General features: G+C 47.1%; 2 protein-coding genes across 4 annotated transcripts in view; one reads left to right on the top strand and one right to left on the bottom strand.

Moving 5' to 3' along the window:
• The window catches only part of phf21b (PHD finger protein 21B), a 39,887-nt gene extending 23,343 nt beyond the window's left edge, over positions 1–16,544 (top strand). The window contains exons 3-15 of one of the 3 annotated variants that reach the window (XR_009920098.1): positions 4,977–5,219; positions 9,482–9,574; positions 9,673–10,143; positions 10,436–10,573; positions 10,646–10,697; positions 10,814–10,890; positions 10,973–11,027; positions 11,573–11,595; positions 12,066–12,224; positions 12,441–12,507; positions 12,599–12,702; positions 12,857–14,078; positions 14,331–16,544. Coding sequence is in view for 2 of the 3 variants with exons in the window: in XM_062382826.1 (XP_062238810.1) it covers positions 4,977–5,219; positions 9,482–9,574; positions 9,673–10,143; positions 10,436–10,573; positions 10,646–10,697; positions 10,814–10,890; positions 10,973–11,027; positions 11,573–11,595; positions 12,066–12,224; positions 12,441–12,507; positions 12,599–12,702; positions 12,857–13,111 (1,737 nt within the window). In the remaining variant the exon portion in view is untranslated. Of the gene's footprint in view, positions 1–4,976; positions 5,220–9,481; positions 9,575–9,672; positions 10,144–10,435; positions 10,574–10,645; positions 10,698–10,813; positions 10,891–10,972; positions 11,028–11,572; positions 11,596–12,065; positions 12,225–12,440; positions 12,508–12,598; positions 12,703–12,856 lie in introns of all 3 variants that reach the window. The other 2 variants (XM_062382828.1, XM_062382826.1) reach the window with 2 other exon arrangements.
• On the bottom strand, positions 16,177–20,931 carry LOC133948813 (rho GTPase-activating protein 8-like). The gene is made up of 13 exons (XM_062382837.1): positions 20,778–20,931; positions 20,622–20,673; positions 19,851–19,985; positions 19,662–19,749; positions 19,451–19,582; positions 19,289–19,375; positions 19,123–19,221; positions 18,234–18,344; positions 18,078–18,151; positions 17,872–17,949; positions 17,558–17,686; positions 17,355–17,458; positions 16,177–17,153 (listed from the first exon to the last, which is right to left on the bottom strand). The coding sequence occupies exons 2-13, from the start codon at positions 20,659–20,661 to the stop codon at positions 16,956–16,958; spliced, it is 1,275 nt and encodes a 424-aa protein (XP_062238821.1). The 5' UTR covers positions 20,662–20,673; positions 20,778–20,931; the 3' UTR covers positions 16,177–16,955.
• Between the last annotated feature and the right edge of the window lie 224 nt (positions 20,932–21,155).

The raw sequence follows: 21,155 nt of genomic DNA, 5'->3' as shown, positions 1-21,155 counted from the left end.
CAGCTGTTTCAATATTTAACTACAGGTTGACGTCTCTCAGCTCAGGGACTAGAACATTCATCAGTTCAAACCTAATCTGAGGCATGACTCTGAGGTTATTGGACTTGTCTCTGTCCCTGGTCGTCTCGCTGCGTCCGGCTGCAGACTCGTGATGAGAGGATCCACTGCCGGGTGAACCTGCTCTGCTTCACAATCACCTCCTGAGATGCAGTTTGTCACATTCACACAGACGCTAGTGGGTCGAGATAGTCTTTGTCCCAGGGGGACAGGCGGTCGGTGGATCCTGTGCTGGGTCTCGGCCACCGGTCTCACCGCTGCCCGGACAGAACCTGTGTTTCCTGGCTGCACCTCCACCTCCACATGTGGAGCAGCAGGGGCCCCTGTCTCTGTGACGCCCCGCCTGCCAAGCTGTGGGCCGGGGGCCAAACTCTGTCCTGTGTGCCCCTGCTGATAAGATGACCCTCTGCCGGGGGGGGGGGGGGGGGGGGGAGCTGCTTACTGGGACCAGAACAAACCATTTACTGAACTCTGGGGTTCTGTCTCTGGTTCCTGTTGAAGATTTAATATTTGTTCGATCCCATCATATCATCCTGATTTCACGTTTATCTCCACTGAACCACTGAGTCGTCACACCTCAGATATTAGAGCTTGGTTTGATCTTTCTGCTGCTGCAGCTGAGAACCAGTCTCATGAAGCAGAGATGAAAAGATTCTTCTTCCTTTAACTGAATGTTGCTGTTGTGCGTTGAAAACAGCTGCTGAAGAAATGAACTTCATTCAGTAGCTTCAGTAGTCATGTGACAATAGGCAGACTCGGGCCCCTGAGCTGAGAGGGGGCCCCTGAGCTGAGAGGGGGCCCCTGAGGAAACCCCTCTACAGGAGACTAACGAGGCCCCATGCCGCTGACGTTCTGTTTCGGTTTGTTTTTTGTTGGATGTGGGGCCCCTCTGTCCCTTTTACCTGGGGCCCGCTAACTCCATTGAAACGCTCCTGCTCCATGAGGAACCTGGCTGTGATAAAAGCTCCAGACCTCGGGGGGGGGGGGGGGGGGTCAGCTCTCCTTGTGTCCCCACTCTGAGGACTCTCTCCCTGATTCTCTTTACGTGTGTTTCTCTTGTTTCATTCCTGAAGTGACGGATGTGAGTGTTTCTTCTTCTCTGGTGTGAAAGGGACGGACTGCGGCCCCGTCTGCTCAGCACCTTTCAGGAGTGAAGGGCCTCACTGGTAAATGGAGTGTAAACAAAGAGAGCGTCTGGCAGCTGCGCTGATGGAAATCTGAACAGCTTCTAATGCGTTTTTCAGCAGCGCTGTTATCTCAAAGGCACACTATCAAACCGGAGCACATAATGAGTGAGGATAATCCTGTGCGCTCGCTGGCTCTGCAGTAAACAGGCCGGCTGACGGATGACCTTAACTGTGCCTTCCAGAGAATTAGATTGTGAGAGACGTGTCCACAGATCCTGTTAAACTGGTCCTGAAGGAGACGCTCAGCAGAGCGGCTTCCATCTGCAGATCAACCAGCAGCCCTGTGCTGGAGAGGAGACGCTTCTCACCTCATGTTTCAAACCACAACATGTCTTCACATTTGGTTCAAACTGTCACTGAGACTCAGCGATTACCTGATGAGATCTGGGTCAAACATGGAAGTGAGTTCATATTAACCTCACTGCTCTGGTCAGTGGAAACCATCAACCACAGTGACTCTATTGACCTGGAGAGTGAAGTTAGCAGCATCAGAGAAACACTGAGATTAAACCTGAAGCTGGATGAATCAGCTGTTTGTTTAGAAGAGGAGGGAAACCATAACTGAAGGAATCCTAACCAGGAGACGCTTCCCCGGCACTGCTCCTGGTTTACGTGTTTTTAACAGTTCAAATATCCGTAAACATCTGCTCTGGTTAAACATCTGGTTAAACTGTGTTGACGGCTCTGAACAGACCAGTCCCAGCTGGTGGTTGCTCGTGGCAGTTTGATGGTCACCAGCTCGGATACAGGGACGGCACCAAAGTGAATCCTCGGCTCCTAAGTGGATCGTCCGGCCGTCATTGGACGCTGAGGAAAGCCTCGGCTGCCTGCGTCCAATTAACACAGACGGAGAAAACTGCTCGTTAGGAAGCGAACACAGACGTCTGGTCAGGGGTCGTGATCCACCAATCAGGAGCCAGTGGGATGCACTGCAGCTTCCTGCTGACAGATCAAAATAAAGATATTAATAAGAGTCAGTATTACAATGTCCTGAGTTCTCTCCACTAATTAACAAACAGATGAAGGTTTCTTACTTAATTTGTCGTTTTCAGGAGTTGAGGAACAAACCAGACATGAAGAACATTAAATCCTGTAGGACTGACCTGAAGTCAGTTTATCAAGACAAACAGCAGCTGGATGGAAACTGAGGAGAAAGGAAAACGTTCAGATTCTTGTTTTAACGCTGTTCAGTCTCGACCATGTGACTCTGACCTCCTTCTCTGGATTTCACCAGAGTTTCAAATCGCCAGAGGGCCGGTTCAGAATGAATTAGGTTTCTCTGACATTTCAGTAAACCCCCTGTTAGTTGGATGTTTCAGATGGATATCAGCTTCATTCAGCATGTCGGGCTGTCGCTGTATTCAAGTCACAGGTTTCCTCTTCAGGATAAATCCCTCGCAGCCTCTGAAGAACCCAGAAGGTCATTTACCGTCAGTTAATCCTGGTCTGAAGGTTCCTCCAGGATCCGGCAGCACTCGTCTGTACGTCTGGACTCAAATATCCATCTGCAGCATCTTAAAAACAGTTTCACCGTTTACTTCCTGATCAAACTAACAAACAAACTAGAAGAAGAGAGTCAGTTCATTTTTGTACGTATTTTTATTTATGTATTAAGGTCAAAATTTACAGTTTTCACTTAAAAAAAATAGAATATATAGTTCACATTCAGTATAAGTTAATATGATTTGTTTATTCCAACGTTAGTTTGGGAAAATCTTGATGAATGTTTCACTACTTTCTTTTTTTATCAGAGAATTAGAACAATCGGTTAAATGAGAACACAACAACATTCACAGAATCACTTCCTCTTTGAATTTAACGCCCGGTGTTTCAGAATAAAACCTCTCTGAGCATCTTGTAGTCTCTCTGGTACCTGCTGCCCCCCCGTCACCTCCCTCCAGGAGGGCCTGGGTTCGGCTCTCAGCCCTGAGAGGTCGCTAGATGAGATGTGACCTTTGAGACAATCAGAGGTGCCCTGCTCCAGCACACGCTGAATGGCGAGCGGCGGCCCCTCGGCCCCGGTGCAGGGCCGCCTGTGGATCACATTGATCCGGTGAAACAAAGGCCGACCGGCTCTTTGTTAATAAACAACAACATGAATGAAAGAAGGCGGCTGACGCTGCTTCTGTGAAACCAAAGAGAAGTAGAAAAACCCAGAACACATTGAGTCTTAAATAACCAAGAAGCAGTATCAGCAGTGAACCACTGATATGAAAACTTTAACTTGAAACAAGAAAAGATGGTAATTTATGCTTTATGGTTAAACTGTAAAATATCAAACCTCAGTTCCATCTTGAATCATCCACAGAAACAGATCCATGTTGCTTGTGCTCTGCTTTATAAGTGTATCAGTCAAGATCAAAATTAATATTGTCACAGTTTTTATTTGCATAAAATCACATTAGGAGTTGTAAATTTATATTCCCCCTCCCCCGCCGCTGGATCCTCCACCCTATGAAAACACTTCAGTTCCACCTTAAGTGTCTGGCCGTTTTTTTAAGGAGGACTAACTGATTAGTGATGCAGCAGCAAGGCCCGAAATGAGTCCGTCAGCCCCCCCGCTGCCGTCCCCCTTCACAGGCTGAATAATAGAGACTAATGCTGCTGTGTGTGTGTGTTTGTGGGGGGGGGGGGGTGTTTGTGTGTTAGTTTCTTTGAGGAGGAGAAATCAGCTGACATCAGCTCATTTAGAAACTTTTGTTGGATCAATGGAATGAGGCTGCAGATATCAAATATAATCAACACAGGATTATTTCCTTCAAACACACATGTACGTGATATATAAATATATATAGTGTGAGTGCTCTACTTCTTCTCTGGTGTTGATGTGGGGAATCAAGGTGTCGCCTCTTTGCTTATCGCTGCAGCAAAAAATGCTTTTAAACTGTAACACACATCTTATTTTTATTTTTTAAAGCGGATTCACAAAACTGCTTCGGCCAGAGAAGAATAAATATCCCCCCCTCCCTTCCTCTCACAAACCCAGTGTAGTGCATAGAAAGGCATGAGAGCGCTGGTGGTGGTGGTGGTGCTGGGATGAGAAGGGCAGTGGGATGGAATATGAAATATTTACAGAGCTTCTTCTTTTCAGCAGAGCGAGGGTGAAGCGGAGGGGAAAGTGAGATGTACTTATCTCGAGGTGTTTTTTCTTTACCAGGCTGAAGAGGAGGAGGTGGGGGAGGGGTGTGTGAGTTTGTGTGTGTGTGTGTGTGTGTGTGTGTGTGTGTGTGTGTCTGTCAGTAGGACCCAGTAGACAAGCAGCTTCAGTATCAGTTTTGCAGAAGCATTAACAGCAGAGGTCAAAAAGTACAAACATTCTCTACTTCAGTAAAATGACTGATTCCTCATCTTCACTCAGAGACAGTGTTAAACTTCAGGCTCTGAAATGTTCTCAGAGTTTAAGAGTAAGAAGTTTCTCACGACACGTAATATTAATAAAGTTCAGAGTCTATTTCATTGAACCACTGACTTCAAATCAGATAAAAACAGCTCCCCCCCCCCAACACCTGCTTGACCAATAACAACTTTATTTTTATTTAATCAAATAACCAAAACCAAACTTATCAGAAACTTGATGAACTACCTCAAATGATCAAATGTATTGAGCGTGTACTTAGTTTGGTCCACGTCCCATCTGCTAACATGGAGGAGGCTGGGTTTATGAGCTATACTGCAGCCAGCCACCAGGGGGCGGTCCAGGTGATCTAACCTGTCTTCTCTCTCTCCTCACAGAAGCTGGCAGTCAGAACTTGTCCTGTAGGGACGACCAAGCCGCTGTCCCTCATCAAGCCGCCCAGCCAGAGCATCGCCCTCTCTGTGGTGCCGGCCAAGGCCCCCGGGTCCATGGTGACCGCACACGTCAACGGACAGAAGGTGGCGAGTTCGGAGCCGCTGCAGCCCCCCCCCCTCAACCTCCAGACCGCCGGAGTCCACACGTTCAGCAGCCGGAGAGCTGGGGAGCTGCCTCCGTCTCAGGTAATGGCTGAAACATGTAGAGCACCTGGAACATCTGGAACATCTGAAACATCTGAAACATCTGGAACATCTGCACCATAACAAACAGCAGATTGTTTCACCTGTAAAACTTATCCACACAGTTACTAAAGGTCGAAGGCTCAGTGTCTCTGGTCATGTGATCTCCACGCCTGTTCTCTGGAGCTGGAGCCCACATGCTTCTCAGAGCCACAGACACAGGAGGCCACAGACACTGGAGGTCACAGACACTGGAGGTCACAGACACAGCTGTGAAGCTGACGATCAGCTGTGTGTTGGCTCAGAGTCAGTTTGTGTCGCTGGGTGAAGCAGAGACGACTTCCTGCTTGTTGTTCAGTCGGGGGGGAACCAGCCTGTGATCCCTGTGTGTGTTTGAAACAACACAACTCAGATAAACTGCAGCAGCAGATGTGTTATCAGTTATCATGTGAGGTCCACACAGTGAGACAAAGTGTCAGGTAGACAGAAGAAGTTTCATGTCTTGGTCAGTTAGGATTCAGTCTGCCCCCCCGCTCTGTATTCAGCACCATCACCTCCGTCAGCTCACAGCCGGGATCAGCCTGCGGTCACTGACTGTAGCTGTAGGAGCCTGCAGAGAGAGGAGGGCCGAGCCCGGGGCCCTCCGGCTGCTGATCCATGAGTCTGTTTGTTTTCATGTCTCTGTGGAGGAGGACGAGCAGAGACCAGTTTTCATTTATCAAATCATTTAAAGTGAAATAATAACCACGTGTGTTTTTATCATGACCTGCCTCTGACGTTCAGCCGTCATCTGGACACATTCCCTCGCTCTCCGCAGCCTCGCTCGCCCCTCTCTGTTGGGGGGGGGGGCTTTATGACTGTATTGTTCAGTGTGAGCTCCTCACCCAGCTGCTCGCCCGTTATCACAGAGCAGTGAAAAGAAAATCCCCTCACAGGCTTCTGCTCGTTTCCCACCTCCGCCAACCCAGAGTCATAAAAGCTCGGCCAATCAGAGGCCACACGCAGGGGGGGGGGGGGGGGTCCTCTCGACCACCTGGCTGCTTATTTGGAGATCAATAATGAGGTGTAATGGGTTTGTTGCTCCGCACGAGTGCACAAGGTAAAGCTGCTTTGTCCCGACACGTCAGGGAGAGCAGCTGCAAACAAGAAGAACACGACTCAGGGACGTGAACTTTTCACCACTCGTTTTAATTCAGTTTGAATCTCTGTGTTTAAATGTGAATGTGTCGAGCACTGAAACTCAACCTCATCTGGAAACAAGCAGCTCATGGGTTTACGTGAAACTGGAAGAACACAAACATCTCAGGATGAAGAAGAGGAGTCGTACATGTAGAAGACGAAGACGTCCACTTGGAGAGACAAGGAGATTCCAGAGCTTCTGGTGATGAGGGCCGGCGTGGAGGAGCTGGAAACAGTTTCAGTCGTGTTAGCAGATGTTTGGGCTCGTAGAAAGTTTGTTCTGATGTTTGAAGACTCTGGAAACTGGAACGTGACTCTTGAGGGCGTTCTGTTTGTTCCTCATAAGGTTTCAGGTTCTGATGCAGGGGACGTTCCACTGGTCCATGAGGAGACAGTTCCAGCTGATGAAGGTGGTTGAAGACGTCCTGCAGAACTTTGAAGGCTCCCTGATGAAGATATAAAAACCTGTCTCTTACATCAGAGGACAGATACACACCAGGAGGCCTTTGGGTCCAGGAGAAGCTTTTATTATCAGACTTAAATCAAGTTTTCAGACTCTTTTATAAAAGTAGGTTTTTGCAGCTTTAGTGCAGATGTTGTCTTCTCCGTCTTGTTCTTCTTGAAACCAGATTGTTCGAGTCGTGTTCAGGTTTATTATGAACTCGTTATGATGAAGAACAGTGATGTTGTGAAGTCTGTTCACAGCATCAGTTCATCGTCCTGCAGCTCAGAGCATGAATGGAATGAAAAGATTCTTTATTCACCTTCATGCTGAAGATGGAGGGGGTGGGGGGTGTGTCAGGGCTTACTGAGCCTCAGGCAGCGCCCTCTGCTGGCGGCTGCAGGAACAACCAACTGTCCACCAACACCTCAGAGTGAGAAGTCGAGTTTCTGTGGCTTCACGTTTTCATCCAGATCATTTAAATCATTTATAGTTTATAAACATATTGTTTCCGTGGATACTCCACCACAGTGAATTCAAGTTAGAATTATTTATAGAACATTTAAAACTACAGGAGTTTAACAGAAGTGTTTTACAATCATGGAAAAAGAAAAAAACACAAACATGGAGGAAAGTTTGAGAAATAAAATCTGTAGGAAATAAAACAACAGTCGATAGATAAGTTATAAAAGACAGTCACAGCAGTAATGTTGAACTTATGGTTGTTTGATGAAGGGAAATGTAAAATGCATGACTTGTAAATATGAATATCAACATGAAGGTAGTTTTCTCAGTCGTGACAGAACTGAACTCACGCCACAAAATCCGAAACTAGCTCTTCAGAGAACCTGTGAGAATCTCCATGACCTAATCTTCACATTTTCAAGATGGACGACTCGAGTCCTTCTGGTTGTGACGTGTTTTCAAACGACAGCTGAATCAGAATCGTGTGCGAGTCGTGTGTTTAGCTTTAGCTTAGCACAAAGACTGGAAACAAAGGGAAAGCTTTAGCATGGTTCGTTCCTCTCGGTCGGCCTCATCAGAAAGCATGAGGCACTTTCATGTGTTTCCAGTGAACACACAGCTCCCTCCTGTGTGTGCGGGGGGGGGGGGGGCTGAAGAGCTGCCGTCTGTCACTCAGCGTGTGGACTTTAGAATCTAAAAGAAAGAACAATCATTAAATAAGAAACAGTTTCATGGTTTGTTAACGTCACTGGAGAGGGGAAGGAGGAGAGAGAAGGAGAGAGGGGAAGGAGAGAGGGGGAGAGAGGAGAAGGACTAGAGAGGAGGAGGAGGAGAGAGAAGGAGGAGAGAGGGGAAGCAGGAGATGGACTAGAGAGAGGAGGAGAAGGAGGAGCTCTGGTTTAGAGGAAAAGAAACAGCAATTACGAAATGAAAGACTCGGCACTGCAAGAATTTTCATCTCTGCAGTTTCCATGGGAACAGGCCTCGGCCTCCCCCCCCCCCCCCCCTCACTGAGCGGCTGCAGCACAATACAAAGAAATGGATGGAGGGGAGGGGGAAGGAGGGGGAGGCCACGGGGGGAGGAGAAAGTTTCCTTCATTCCATTTCTCAGGTTGTCAGACGAGCAGATGAGAGGGGGAGACGACGCAGGGACACGAGGAGTCGGAGGGAAAGTTAGAGACGAGGAGGTTTTCATCAGAATCGATTCATCAGTTCTTTATTCAGACTGGATCTCAGCCTGATGTGTCTCCCGTCTGTCCAGCGTCCTCTGGTCTGTCCAGCGTCCTCTATGCGCCGCTCAGACGCCAGCGCAGGTTTGACCTTGGAGCTGAATCGATGTCAGCTGATCCCCTGAACGCCAGCATCAGGTCTCAGAACCAGGAAGCTTCTGCAGCTGGAAAACAAACAGTCACCAGCTTTATAAGAATCTAGAAGAGCTGCGTGTGCAGTAGCGTGTAGATTCACACACGGTGTTAAACACACATGTTCAGATCTCATCGCTGCTCAATCACCCTTTTCAATTGTTCTTACGTTTTTAGTTTTTCAAAAAACTGTCTTTGTGTTACTTTCATACGAGACACCACCACCAGGTGGCAACAGAGGGATCCTACACGCAATGTAAATACATACAACTATAAAGAGGCGTGGCCTCGGTTTTGCTTCTAGACGTTTCAGAAATAATGTAAAATATGTTTGAATTTCTGGAGTTGAAAAATGCAGTTTTGTAATAAAGAATAGATTTATAATACAACCTCAAGTTAATGAAACCACATAAATGTTTTTTAAGACAGGAATAAAAATGTAACTTACGTTCATATTATTAAAAGTTGTAGTTTTTAATTTATAAGTTCAGCTTTGGGGTCAGATTTAAACAAATAAGCACAAACTGCAGCGACTGAGGCTTCAGCTGCTTTCACTTCATTAGTAGAGCAGAGAAGAGAGAGAGTCTCCTGACTGCTGATGAGGTTTTCAGTTTCCTTCAGGAGGTTTAGTGAAGCTCAGAGTTTCATCAGAGGTTAAACTGAATGAAATCTGTGTGAATGTCGCCTGCAGCCGAAAGAGATTCTGAGTCTTTACAGGAATTAAACAGAAACTCAACGCTGCAGAATGAAGAGACTCCACACGACACTGGGACGTCAGTGCAGGTGTGTAACTGGTGTCACTGGTTGGTTGGTTTCAGATGCTGGGACCTCTCACTGCTGTGCCCATCAAGGTGCCTCAAGTCAGCTCCCTGCACCGGCTGGCAGGACAAGCAGCCACTGTGCTACCTCAGGTAACACACACACACACACAGGTACACACTGGTACACACACACCAGGGGGGCCTGGTTTGATTATGGTCATTAACAGTTTCTCGTGGTCGTGTTGCAGGTCAGGCCAAAGACCCAGATCCCGGTAAGGCTTCCCCACAGCCCCTGTCAGGAGCCGCAGCCGCTCGGCCTGCAGAGGGCCCCCGCCGTGGTCAGTCCCAAGAGTCAGGGCCCCACCCTGCCCACCGCCAACAGCACCTTCAGTCCCGACCAGCAGCCCAACAGCCAGAGCGACGCCTCGCCGCCCCCGGCCCCTCCCCATGGGCCGTCGGGGGGCCCGGACCCCAGCAGTCCGGCCCAGCACGCCTCGCCACCCCCGGCCCCTCCCCATGGCCCGTCGGGGGGCCCGGACCCCAGCAGTCCGGCCCAGCACGCCTCGCCACCCCCGGCCCCTCCCCATGGCCCGTCGGGGGGCCCGGACCCCAGCAGTCCGGCCCAGCACGCCTCCGCCGGACCCGGCGTGGCGTGCGCCCTCATTGCATCTTCTCCCGCCACAGTGACCGGAGTGTCGGCTGTCAGCGAGGCCGTCAAGGTGCAGCCACGGTTCTTTTACTGATCAGACGTCAGTGACGGAGAAGAAACGATCAACACTTTGATTTAAACATTCATAACAGAAAATCATATTTCCTTAAACGTCACAGATTTAGAACTTTTTTGACACAAAAGAAGACTTTTATTTTGAAAGAGAAACTCTTATTATTAATAGGTTGAAATTGCTTTTGATTTCTCTAATATTTAGATACATGTTAGAAAATGATTCCTCTGATCCGAGTTGAAGAATGAAGAGCAGATGTTTTATCTTCTTTGTGCGTCTGTGTTACCAGGTGATAATAATCCAGCCGCCGGCGCCCAGCAGCCCCGACGGGCCCCCGGGGGCCGACCTGCCGCCACAGGAGGCTCCGCCCACTCCCAAGTCCCCGTCGCAGAGGAAAAAGCACGAGGACGAGGACGAGGACCACGAGGTGAGAACCTTCAGACTGATGAATGAATCTGACTCCTTGCAGCTTCGCTAACGTCTTCTCTGCTTCTGACAGAAAATCGCCTTCATGGTGGCGCTCGGCCTCGTGACCACGGAACATCTGGAGGGTGAGGCCACGCTCAGGAGCTCGACTGCTGTGAAGAGTTTTCATATTCATTCATAAGAAAGAAAACGTTTGTTTCTGTTTTATTAACTTATGATTTTGTGTCTCTTTTCCGATCAGAGATTCAGATGAAGCGTCAGGAGAGAAAGAGACGAAGCACGGCCAACCCGGCGTACAGCGGCCTGTTCGAGCCCGAGGTCAGAGGTCGACTCACGACAGATTCAACTTCTCAGATTCAAACAATTCTCACGTTTTAATCTGATGTGTTTGTTTCTGCAGCGTAAACGACTTGCGTCACATTACCTGAACAGCGCCCTCTTCCTGTCAGCACGAGGTAAAACACATTCAACTTTATTCAGAACTGAAATTATCATTTCAATTAATTATCCCAAAAACGTATTAATGAAGAATAAAACTTTCAAATTGTTTAACTTTCATATATGAACATGTTTTTAAGAAAGAAAGAAAAAACTCAAATCTGCCTGAGAAGAAATATTAGGAAACGGGTCTAGAAAATAAAAACTAATATAATAACCTAATAATTCAATGACTACTGCTTCCGTTGAGGCTCCGCCCACACTAACACACCTGAAAACATGTCACATGACCTTTCGCTGGTCATGTGATGTAAACAGGAAGAAGTGTTGACTCGTGTTCTTCAGTTTAAGCTTTTAGGCTGCAATAGTGTAGACTAGTGGATAGGAAAGGAGATGATTGAGTTAGGAAAGGAGATGATTGAGTTAGGAAAGGAGCCTTACCATTGTCTGGTCCTTCCTCTGTGGTGTTGTCCTGCTGCTCGTCTTCACCTTTAACCTTTAACCTTTAACCTCTACGTGTGCGCTGCCACTAACCTCTGCTCTGCTTCCATTCACACGCCAGACTCTGAGGATTTCTGCTGGAAGGTACGTCACATGACACCAAAATGTTTTACTTTGAAAAACCTTCTAACATCTTTTATCACAAATTCCGAAAAGTTACAAAATATATTCAAACAAAACAAAAGTTTCTATAATTTGGTGAAATTCAGAAAACAACGATTGAGCTTCTGAAGATTTTCAAGAGAGTAAAATACGTTCAAATTAGGTCTCATTACATATTCATCAGCTGGGAAAATGTAAAAGTCTAAGGTTGATAAACACGTCATATTAATGTCTGGTTTTTATCTGATAGTTTCAAATATTGAATTTTGTCCTTTAATAAATTTAAATGTGAACTAATTTGAACAGAAAACGATGAGAATCCTTTGTGTGTCATTTCACTGCTGCTTCACATTTCACAGTTTTTATGTTTCTGACTCAACTTCAACGAAGCAGAACCAGTTTATTAAATCTGAATAGTGTGATGGTGAACTGGTGTTCTGGCGCCCCCTCAGGAGGACGTGGAGCATGACGACCACTGTGCCATCTGTAAGGAGGACGGAGAACTGCAGCTCTGCCACAACTGCCCCCGAGCCTTCCACCCCCCCTGCCTGCAGCCGCCCCTCAGAACCCCCCCCAGGGGCCCCTGGTACTGCCCCAAGTGTCAGAAGAAGGTACTGCATTCATTACACTGACAGCAGTTTCATTCACATAGTTAGCTTAGCTTAGCATAAAGACTGGAAACAGATGGAAACAGTTTCCAGGATCTTTCTTTAATTCAAACAATCGAACAGATTAAAGATAAAAACAGACGAACACAGATGATGAAGATGAAGATGAAGATGAAGATGATGATGATGATGATGATGATGATGTCGTATGCTCCTCAGGTTTTGAACAAAGAAAACATGTCGTGGCCTCAGAACTTTGTTCAGTCCTACGTCACACACAAGACGGGTGAGAACAAGCATCAGTCGTCACATGAGTGTGTGTGTGTCGTTTTATACATGCTCTGATGCAGTGTGTGTTTGTGTGTGTGTGAGAGCAGTGAGGCAGGAGGAGAAGCGACGACTCCTGAGAAGAAACAACGAGCTGAAGAAAGAATGTTCTCATCTGGAGGAACAAGACGAACAACTCAACCAGACGCTGAAGGTAAACACACACACACACACACACACACACACACTCCAGACAAAAGGGGTCTCTTATCTGATGAATCCCAAACGATGAAGTCGTAGATCAGCTGATTTGACAGCCTGAGGTCATGTGACGTGACAGACAGGAAGTGACCGTGTTGTTTCCGCAGCAGTGTCAGGACGTGAGGGAGCGCTTGCTCGACCAGCAGAGAGATACTCACGCGTCGCTCGACCGCCTCAAGTCTCTCATCCGGCTGATCCAGCGCGACCAGCTCATCCAGGTCACCATGACCACCACGGCCACCATCGCCACCTCCCTGCTCTCCCAGTCCTGGATCAAACCCACCAGCACCGCCGCCCCGGGGCCGTCGGACACGCCCCTGCAGAAGAACCACGCCCACAGCCAGGACAGCGGCGACAACTAGCCCCGCCCCCTGCGGTCCTCGAGGACGGTGATTTCTTTCAGAGTTTCCAACGACACTCGATTCAAGTATTTTTTAAATTCCAACACCTACAGTGCTTACGAGATTTCTTTCTTTTTTTAAGTTCTTTTCTATTTATTCATGTTCTTGGCCTTAATGTATTTATTACAAAACGTTAGACGACTGAGCCGCCGCAGGAAGAAGGAGTTTTTCTGCGCGCTCCGAAAGAAGTTTCCCTTTTTTAACACAGGTATAAAAACGTTGTGGCTTAGCGAGAGAGAGCGGGCGAGTTGGTCGCAGAGCGCAGACGAGCTGGATGCAAGTGAACGACTGTACATTGATATATCTGAGTAGATGTTTGTTCTCATTCTCCTATGAACAATGTTTTTTGCCATAATAATTCAGGAAGATGTTTCATGGTGTATGTAAACGAGCCTTCAAACAAAAACAGAGAATAACTTTTTTTCAGTATTAATAGAGTTAAAGTCAAAGAAAAAAGTATTTAAGATAAAACTACAGAAATTAGCGTTTCTAGTGGAGATTTTAGTATTTTCATGCTGATGCCTGTTGATAAATGTAAGTTTGGAGTATTCAAGGGGATCACTGTACATATGTTGTATTATTATTATTATGATTATTAATATCATCATCGCAGGTTTTCTTGGTTGTCAAACATCTGAAACTGAAGCGAGTCCTGTTTGTAAAACTGACGAAACAAGAACATGAGTTTGATTCAGATTTAAATTCATTCATTTTTCATTTATTTGGTCGACGTTTGTTCTTTAAAGGAGACATATTCAGGTTGATCATTTTAATAAGTGTCAAATGTTCTCATGTTCAAAAAGCTGCACAAATAGGAAATGAAAGCAGATAGACTATAGACACATGAGCAGCTCTTGGTGCTCTGGTGAAGTTATGGTGAGGAAATATGATCCGGACGAGTGAGGTGGAGCTTCAGGAGCTTCAGGAGGTTGAGAAGATTGAGGAGCTCCAGGAGGTTGAGGAGCTCCAGGAGCTTCAGGATTTTCAGGAGGTTGAGAAGATTGAGGAGCTCCAGGAGGTTGAGGAGCTCCAGGAGGTTGAGGAGCTCCAGGAGCTTCAGGATTTTCGGGAGCTCCAGGAGGTTGAGGAGATTGAGGAGCTCCAGGAGGTTGAGGAGTTCCAGGAGGTTGAGAAGATTGAGGAGCTCCAGGAGGTTGAGGAGCTCCAGGAGCTTCAGGAGCTTCAGGAGGTTGAGAAGATTGAGGAGCTCCAGGAGGTTGAGGAGCTCCAGGAGGTTGAGGAGCTCCAGGAGCTTCAGGAGCTTCAGGAGCTCCAGGAGCTCCAGGAGGTTGAGGAGCTCCAGGAGCTCCAGGAGCTTCAGGAGCTTCAGGAGCTTGAGGAGCGCCAGGAGCTTCAGAAGCTTGAGAACAGAGTGAAAGCTTTTTAACTGCAGAACTTTAAATTCACAGAGGAAAGAAACCGTGAAAAACATCTTATGTCTCCTTTAAATTTAAAACGTGATTTCATAAGTTTTTCTTCTAAAAGGTGAAAACGTTTCCGTGTTAAATTTCGATTTGATGCTTTTCAGTAATCTCCTTGTTTCTGCTTCTTAAAAGAAGAATCAGCTCATTTTCTTGTTTGAGGAAACAAACAGTTCCGACCTCCAGTTTGTTTGTTCCCAGCTGCACTCGAACACAACACGTCGACGCCTGAGTCCACGTGCGATGCACCCGCTCATCCCCCGTTCCCCTTTAACCAGTATAGAAAATATGCCAAAAACTCTTTGTTTTTGTACTGGGCCGGCTCCTCCCATGTCCGTTGTGCGTTCGTCCCCCTGTCTCCGCCCGCTGGTGGTTTTTGGCGTTGAATCTTTTTTTACTGGTGTTTGACGAACAGTCCTTTGATCCAGGTTCTCGTAGAAACCAGTCACTCACACTTGGGACAACTCTTTGACCGTCGGTGGACGGGCGGGACGCAGAGGACGGCGTCCTGGGGACAACACAGAGAACCGGGACGCCTCCGTCACGTGTCGCCCCCCCATCGACCTCACTTGTCTTCCTGCTGGTCCAGAGAGGTTCCGTCTAATTGTTGAAGACGTAGATTTAGTCCATTTTTTATTTCCTGTGGTCTCCACAGTGGAGGTGCGGCCTCTGACACCTGCTGATGCACAAACATGAACAAACGGTGGAAATGATTCAGAGAAAAATGCCTTTATCACGAAAAGAGAAAAGACTTAGAGATGATTTTATTTGAATTGCATCATATCCTGATCGTGTGTTTGTTCTGTGACGTATCGAAGATACCGATCCGTGTTGTTGGAGAAACTTTGTCTGCATAGAAATGAAATCCTGGTTCGACAAGTCCGACTCAAAGTTAAACTCATAAACATATCATGATGATGTTCCTGAAGAGAAACACGTTAAACCTGAAGCAGATGTGAAGCCACTTCCTCTCGATCCCAAACTTCAGGAATCTGAAACTTTATAAAAAGTCAAACCAACTTTGTCTGACAGAAACTGATTCAAACTTTCTAAATTTAAACCGATTCTACACGTAAACAGACTCTGACCTGAAATCTGTTTAATCTTCTAATTTAAAGGTTCAGACCTCGAATACGACAAATAAAATAGAAACATCTAAAGGAAGAATACGGAACCTGGAGTTAATTATCAAGATCAAGACGAATATGAAGACGTCAGACATCTTGTTTTGTTCGGATCAGAATAAACAGTTATAATAAAGAAACGTGTAAAAACTGTGGGAAACAAAAGTTATTTATCAGCCGATTGTTTCATCTCCAGCTCGGTTTCTGGTTCATTTGCCTTTTCTAACGAACCGAGTCCTGAGCAGTTTGAATTTCACCTCAGAGTGACGTGAACAAACCATATCAGCACTCTGTCACATTGACCCCGCCCCCTTCAGACCCCGCCCCCTGGGAATCAACCGTTACAAAAGGCCCCTCCCATCACCGCCCCCTGACCTCGTCATCCATTTCTAGAACTCTTCTCCGGGAGAAACTGTGCAGTGCTTAAACAGATCTATTTTAATACACAACTCAACATTTGAACAAATAAGAAAAGACGTAGAACATTTTATATTCTTTTATCAAGGAGCAAAAAAAAGAACAGAACATTTCTATGGTTTGCTGGTTCTGCATTCTGACTCTTTGTATGATTTACGCCACAAGGAGGCGCCGACGAGACGAGGGCGTTTAGATGGAAATGAAAATGTCTGTTGAAGTAGAAGTTTCTTTGTCATTGCTAAGGGGACTGTCCAGTGGATAGTGTGTATAGGAAAGTGTTTGTCTTAAATATGCCAATGTAGTTTTTTCTTCTTTATGATGCATTAACAACTTGATGGATGGACGTTGGTAAATGGTTAAAGAGTAGTCTCACTTTTTTGTACCAAGTTCTTACAAAAAATTGAATCATTAATAAACAAATTCAAGAACAAATCCTTTGATTCCAGTGAGTGTTTGTGCATTTTAGTATAAAAAGGTCAAAGGTCAGAAGCTGAAATGTGAATTCAAACATTAATGAATGGCTATTTATTTATTTAAAGGCCTGTTTTGTGTTTACGGTTTGTCGACCGGACGATGTCAGAATGAACTGGGGTGGAGAAGGTGAAGAAAACAAGCAGCTCAGCTAACACCTGGAATACAAAGAAGTAACGAGCTCCGAGCAGCTCGACAGTGAAGCATCAAATCCTCAGAGTGGAGGGTTCAACTTCTGGAGACACCGGCTGAGGAGGGTTCAACCTCTGGAGACACCGGCTGAGGAGGGTTCAGTCAATCTGCTCTTTTTCAAACTAAAGGAGGATCCAGAGCGGCGTGTTGGAGGATCCAGAGCGGCGCCGACCTGCTGCCTCACGGCTCCACTTCTCCAGCCGGACGGCGAGAAGCGAACACCGTGAGGAAATGTTCGATGAGCAGCTCGGTGAAGATGTTGATGGGCGTCAGAGCCGTGAGGGAGATGGAACCGTGACGAGGCCAGAGCAGGTTCACCCCGAACACACAGGACAGGTTGGACGCACTCATCTTGTTACTGATGCTCTCCTGAGACACCTGAGACGACCAATCACAGACAGGCTCATCATCGATTAACCACAGACACGATCAATCAAACAAACAAAACCAACAAATACTGATGACTTCAAACATGTGCAACAACGAGAGTGAAACTGAATCTTCTACGATGTTTAAACCTTGAAGAGAAACGATTCAGATCAGATTAAATCAGATTAATTCAGATTAAATGAAACTCACCATGCGGAGGAAGCTCAGCAGAAACTTCAACACGATGAAGTTATGTTCAGGAAGACTTTCAACAATCTGTTTACACGTCGTCACACGGAGGATGTTCTCCACATCTGAGACGCAGGAGAAAACAAAGATTTACACATTAATATGAACTCATTAATTTAGATGAATAAATAACTACTATAGATCATTTCTCCAGGGTGCCTCACTGAGGATGTCCTGGACTTGGCTGTAGACTCGGAACGTGAGCACGGGTTCAGGGAGTTCTCTGAGGAACGTCTTCAGGATCACAGCCGGAACATGGACGTCACCGTAAAGATCAAAGTTCACAGGCTTCCCTTCAAGAAGGACACAAAGATATACACAAGCATATTTATATATTAGAAAAGTCTATAAATTAAGTGATTTCTGGAGGAAAAATAAGACAAACAGAGAAATTATCGTCATTTTTCTTTAAAACTCAGCTGATAGTAAAAGACACAGCCTCTTCACTTCCTGTTGCTGCAGATAGAGACTCACTCACCGAGGTTATAGAGCTTCTGAACGTCCTTAATGAGCTGAACACGAGCCGAGCGCCGGAAGAGTCCCTCTGTCCTCAGACCTGAGACACAGGGACACACAATGAGACTAGAGACACAGAGACAATGGAACAGTTGTGTAGACAAACTGCTCCACATTGTGTGTTTGTCCTGTGGTAAGGATCAGACTCTGGGGGGGCGGGTGTCTCACCGTTGTCCTTCAGGTATCGAACCGTCTGCAGCAGCACCGGAGGAATCAGCTCGTCCCGGTTCTTCTCTCTGATGCTTCAAACAACACGTTCGACTCATCGATGAGTTTATGATCAGTTGTGTTGTTTTAATAAAAAGTGTCAGTGAACAGACTCACTACTGAAGACTGACTCCAAACTGCTGAGTGGGCAGGGGGGGGCGGGGCGGTGGCCTCTTCACTGGGGGAGGGGCTCCGCCTTTCTGAGCCGCTCGTAACTTTTCGTCATGTCTGAGAAAAACTGATTATTATTCTGATTCAAATTAAAACTCACCAGAGGTCACCTGACTGGTACCCGAGGTCACCTGACTGGTACCAGAGGTCACATGACCGGTGCCAGAGGTCACCTGACTGGTGCCAGAGGTCACCTGACCGGTACCAGAGGTCACCTGACCGGTGCCAGAGGTCACATGACCGGTGCCAGAGGTCACATGACCGGTGCCAGAGGTCACCTGACTGGTACCAGAGGTCACCTGACCGGTGCCAGAGGTCACATGACCGGTGCCAGAGGTCACATGACCGGTACCAGAGGTCACCTGACCGGTACCAGAGGTCACATGACCGGTGCCAGAGGTCACCTGACCGGTACCAGAGGTCACATGACCGGTACCAGAGGTCACATGACCGGTACCAGAGGTCACCTGACCGGTACCAGAGGTCACCTGACTGGTACCAGAGGTCACCTGACCGGTACCAGAGGTCACATGACTGGTACCAGAGGTCACCTGACTCGTACCTGAGGTCACCTGACTCGTACCAGAGGTCACATGACCGGTACCAGAGGTCACCTGACTCGTACCTGAGGTCACCTGACTGGTACCAGAGGTCACCTGACTGGTACCAGAGGTCACCTGACTCGTACCTGAGGTCACCTGACTCGTACCAGAGGTCACATGACCGGTACCAGAGGTCACCTGACTCGTACCTGAGGTCACCTGACTGGTACCAGAGGTCACCTGACTGGTACCAGAGGTCACATGACCGGTACCCGAGGTCACCTGACTCGTACCTGAGGACGTCCGGTGGGACGACGAGCTGCTCGTAGTTCACGTGTTCTCTCAGCTCGTCCAGAAAGTTCACGTAGGTCAACTTCTTCCCGAACTTGTGGCTGAAGGAAACAGAGGAAAGTGAGAAGTGAGGCGAGCTGGAGACTCAGCAGGTGAGAGCTCCTCTACCTGATCAGAGGTTTGAAGATGTTCCAGACGATTCGGATGAAGTTCGTGGGATGAACGACGTAAAGAGTTTTCAGGTTCTTCTTGTACCTGAAACAACGTGAGGACTTTACTTTGAGAAGGTCTTCTGGTTCCAGGGTTAGGTTAGAACCAGAGGTGACTCACTTCCTGTCGAACTCGTTGTACGCTTCTCGTAACCACTTCATGGACGGCTTGTTGCTGCTCCTCAGACCGTGATGGAAGTAAACCAGGATGTAGTCCATCTCCACGTACTGGTCCAGCGTGAACTTCAGGTACCTGCACCACAGACAAGATGTCAGTAAGCGCTCTGCGTCTCACGGGTGATTCCTGCGAGCAGCCGGACTCGTGCACGTACTGGAGCAGCCGCTGGTGGTTCAGCTGGTGCGATGGAGGCAGACAGCAGCTGCTGAAGACGATCAGCTTCCTGCCGTACCGGTCGTCTCCTGAGACGGACCAGTCAGAGAGAACTTCATTTAAACTCTGTTCCTCCTCAACTGGAACAGCTTCTTACTGATCGTGATGCAAGAGGCTCAGCTGCACTGACCTGAGACCTGCACCACGCCGTGTCGAGCCACGTCGTAGTACGGGTGGGAGGAGTCAGGGAGGACTGAGGGCGGAGCATCTGTGACACACGTCTGATCATCTTCCTCCTCATCCTCCTCATCCTCCCTCTGCAGCTCTTTCACAGTTAAACAGACACACAACGAAACGACAAACAGACAAGAAGAAGATTCACAAAAAAGATTTTAAACTGAAAACAGGAAGTAACACGAGGAGTGAAACTGCACAAATAGAAATAAAAAGAATACATTATCGTCACAGGTTGATTAAAAAAATCAAACCAGAAACAGAAAATGAAAACTGTCAGATCACAACCTAATGTCACATGATGATTTAACATGAAACCAGTTCAAACAGGATTTAACATGAAACCAGTTCAAACACATTCCTCTGATTGTCTGAGGCGGTTCTTTCTGAGGGAAGTTTCTTATAAACACAATCATCTGATAAGAGACAGGAAACAACACACACACACACACACACACACACACACACACACACACACACACACACACACACACACACACACACACACACACACACACACACACACACACACACACACACACACACACACACACACACACACACACACACACACACACTTCATCATGAAGACGACCCACAACCAGTTTAACACAACCAGACTAACACAACCCAAACATGAAGAAACACACACATCTAGAAGACACGCAACACAACCAGTTCAACATAAAGACACACACGTGTGTAACTTGTGTGTTTTTAAACTCACCAATGTCCGCGAGCTGCTCCAGGTCAGATGCTGACGTCATATCTGCCGCGTCCTGGAAGAGGGAAAACGGATGATGACGTCACATTTTTAAACTCGCACCTGAGACATAAAAAGTCGTTAATCGAACTAAGTGACGGTGTGACGTCACGAGTTTACCTGTCGAAGCTCCAGGTGGTGTCGGAGGTTTAGTGCAAACAAACAAACAAACAAACAAACAAACAGGAAGCTGCTAAATGAGCTCAGGTGAGTTTCAGAGTAAAAAGTGAAACTTCCTCAAACTGCAGCAGCGACGGTCTGCGCATGTGCAGGAGGAGGAGGAGGAGGAGGAGGAGGAGGAGGAGGAGCAGGAGGAGGAGGAGGAAACTCTTTATTTAAATGACGACAAATCCCTTTCACCTCCACATGTTCTAAAGTCTTCTATTGAGTTTATTCTACAGGAATCAGTCTCAGCTTCAGACTCCAGCTGAAGGTAGAAGACATGAATCTGCAGAAGAAGAAGAAGAAGAAGAAGAAGAAGAAGAAGAAGAAGACGTG

Source organism: Platichthys flesus, chromosome 23, assembly GCF_949316205.1.
Source record: "Platichthys flesus chromosome 23, fPlaFle2.1, whole genome shotgun sequence".
NCBI classification, from domain to species: domain Eukaryota; kingdom Metazoa; phylum Chordata; class Actinopteri; order Pleuronectiformes; family Pleuronectidae; genus Platichthys; species Platichthys flesus.
This window is presented reverse-complemented; position numbering and strand designations above follow the sequence as displayed.

Excerpts from the sequence above, each read along its gene's own strand:
- LOC133948813 (XM_062382837.1), bottom strand. The coding sequence starts at position 20,661 with ATGACGTCAGCATCTGACCTGGAGCAGCTCGCGGACATTG. Across the intron at positions 19,986-20,621 it reads GGAGCAGCTCGCGGACATTG|AGCTGCAGAGGGAGGATGAG; the intron begins GTGAGTTTAAAA and ends TAACTGTGAAAG. Across the intron at positions 19,222-19,288 it reads ATCTTCAAACCTCTGATCAG|CCACAAGTTCGGGAAGAAGT; the intron begins GTAGAGGAGCTC and ends TGTTTCCTTCAG.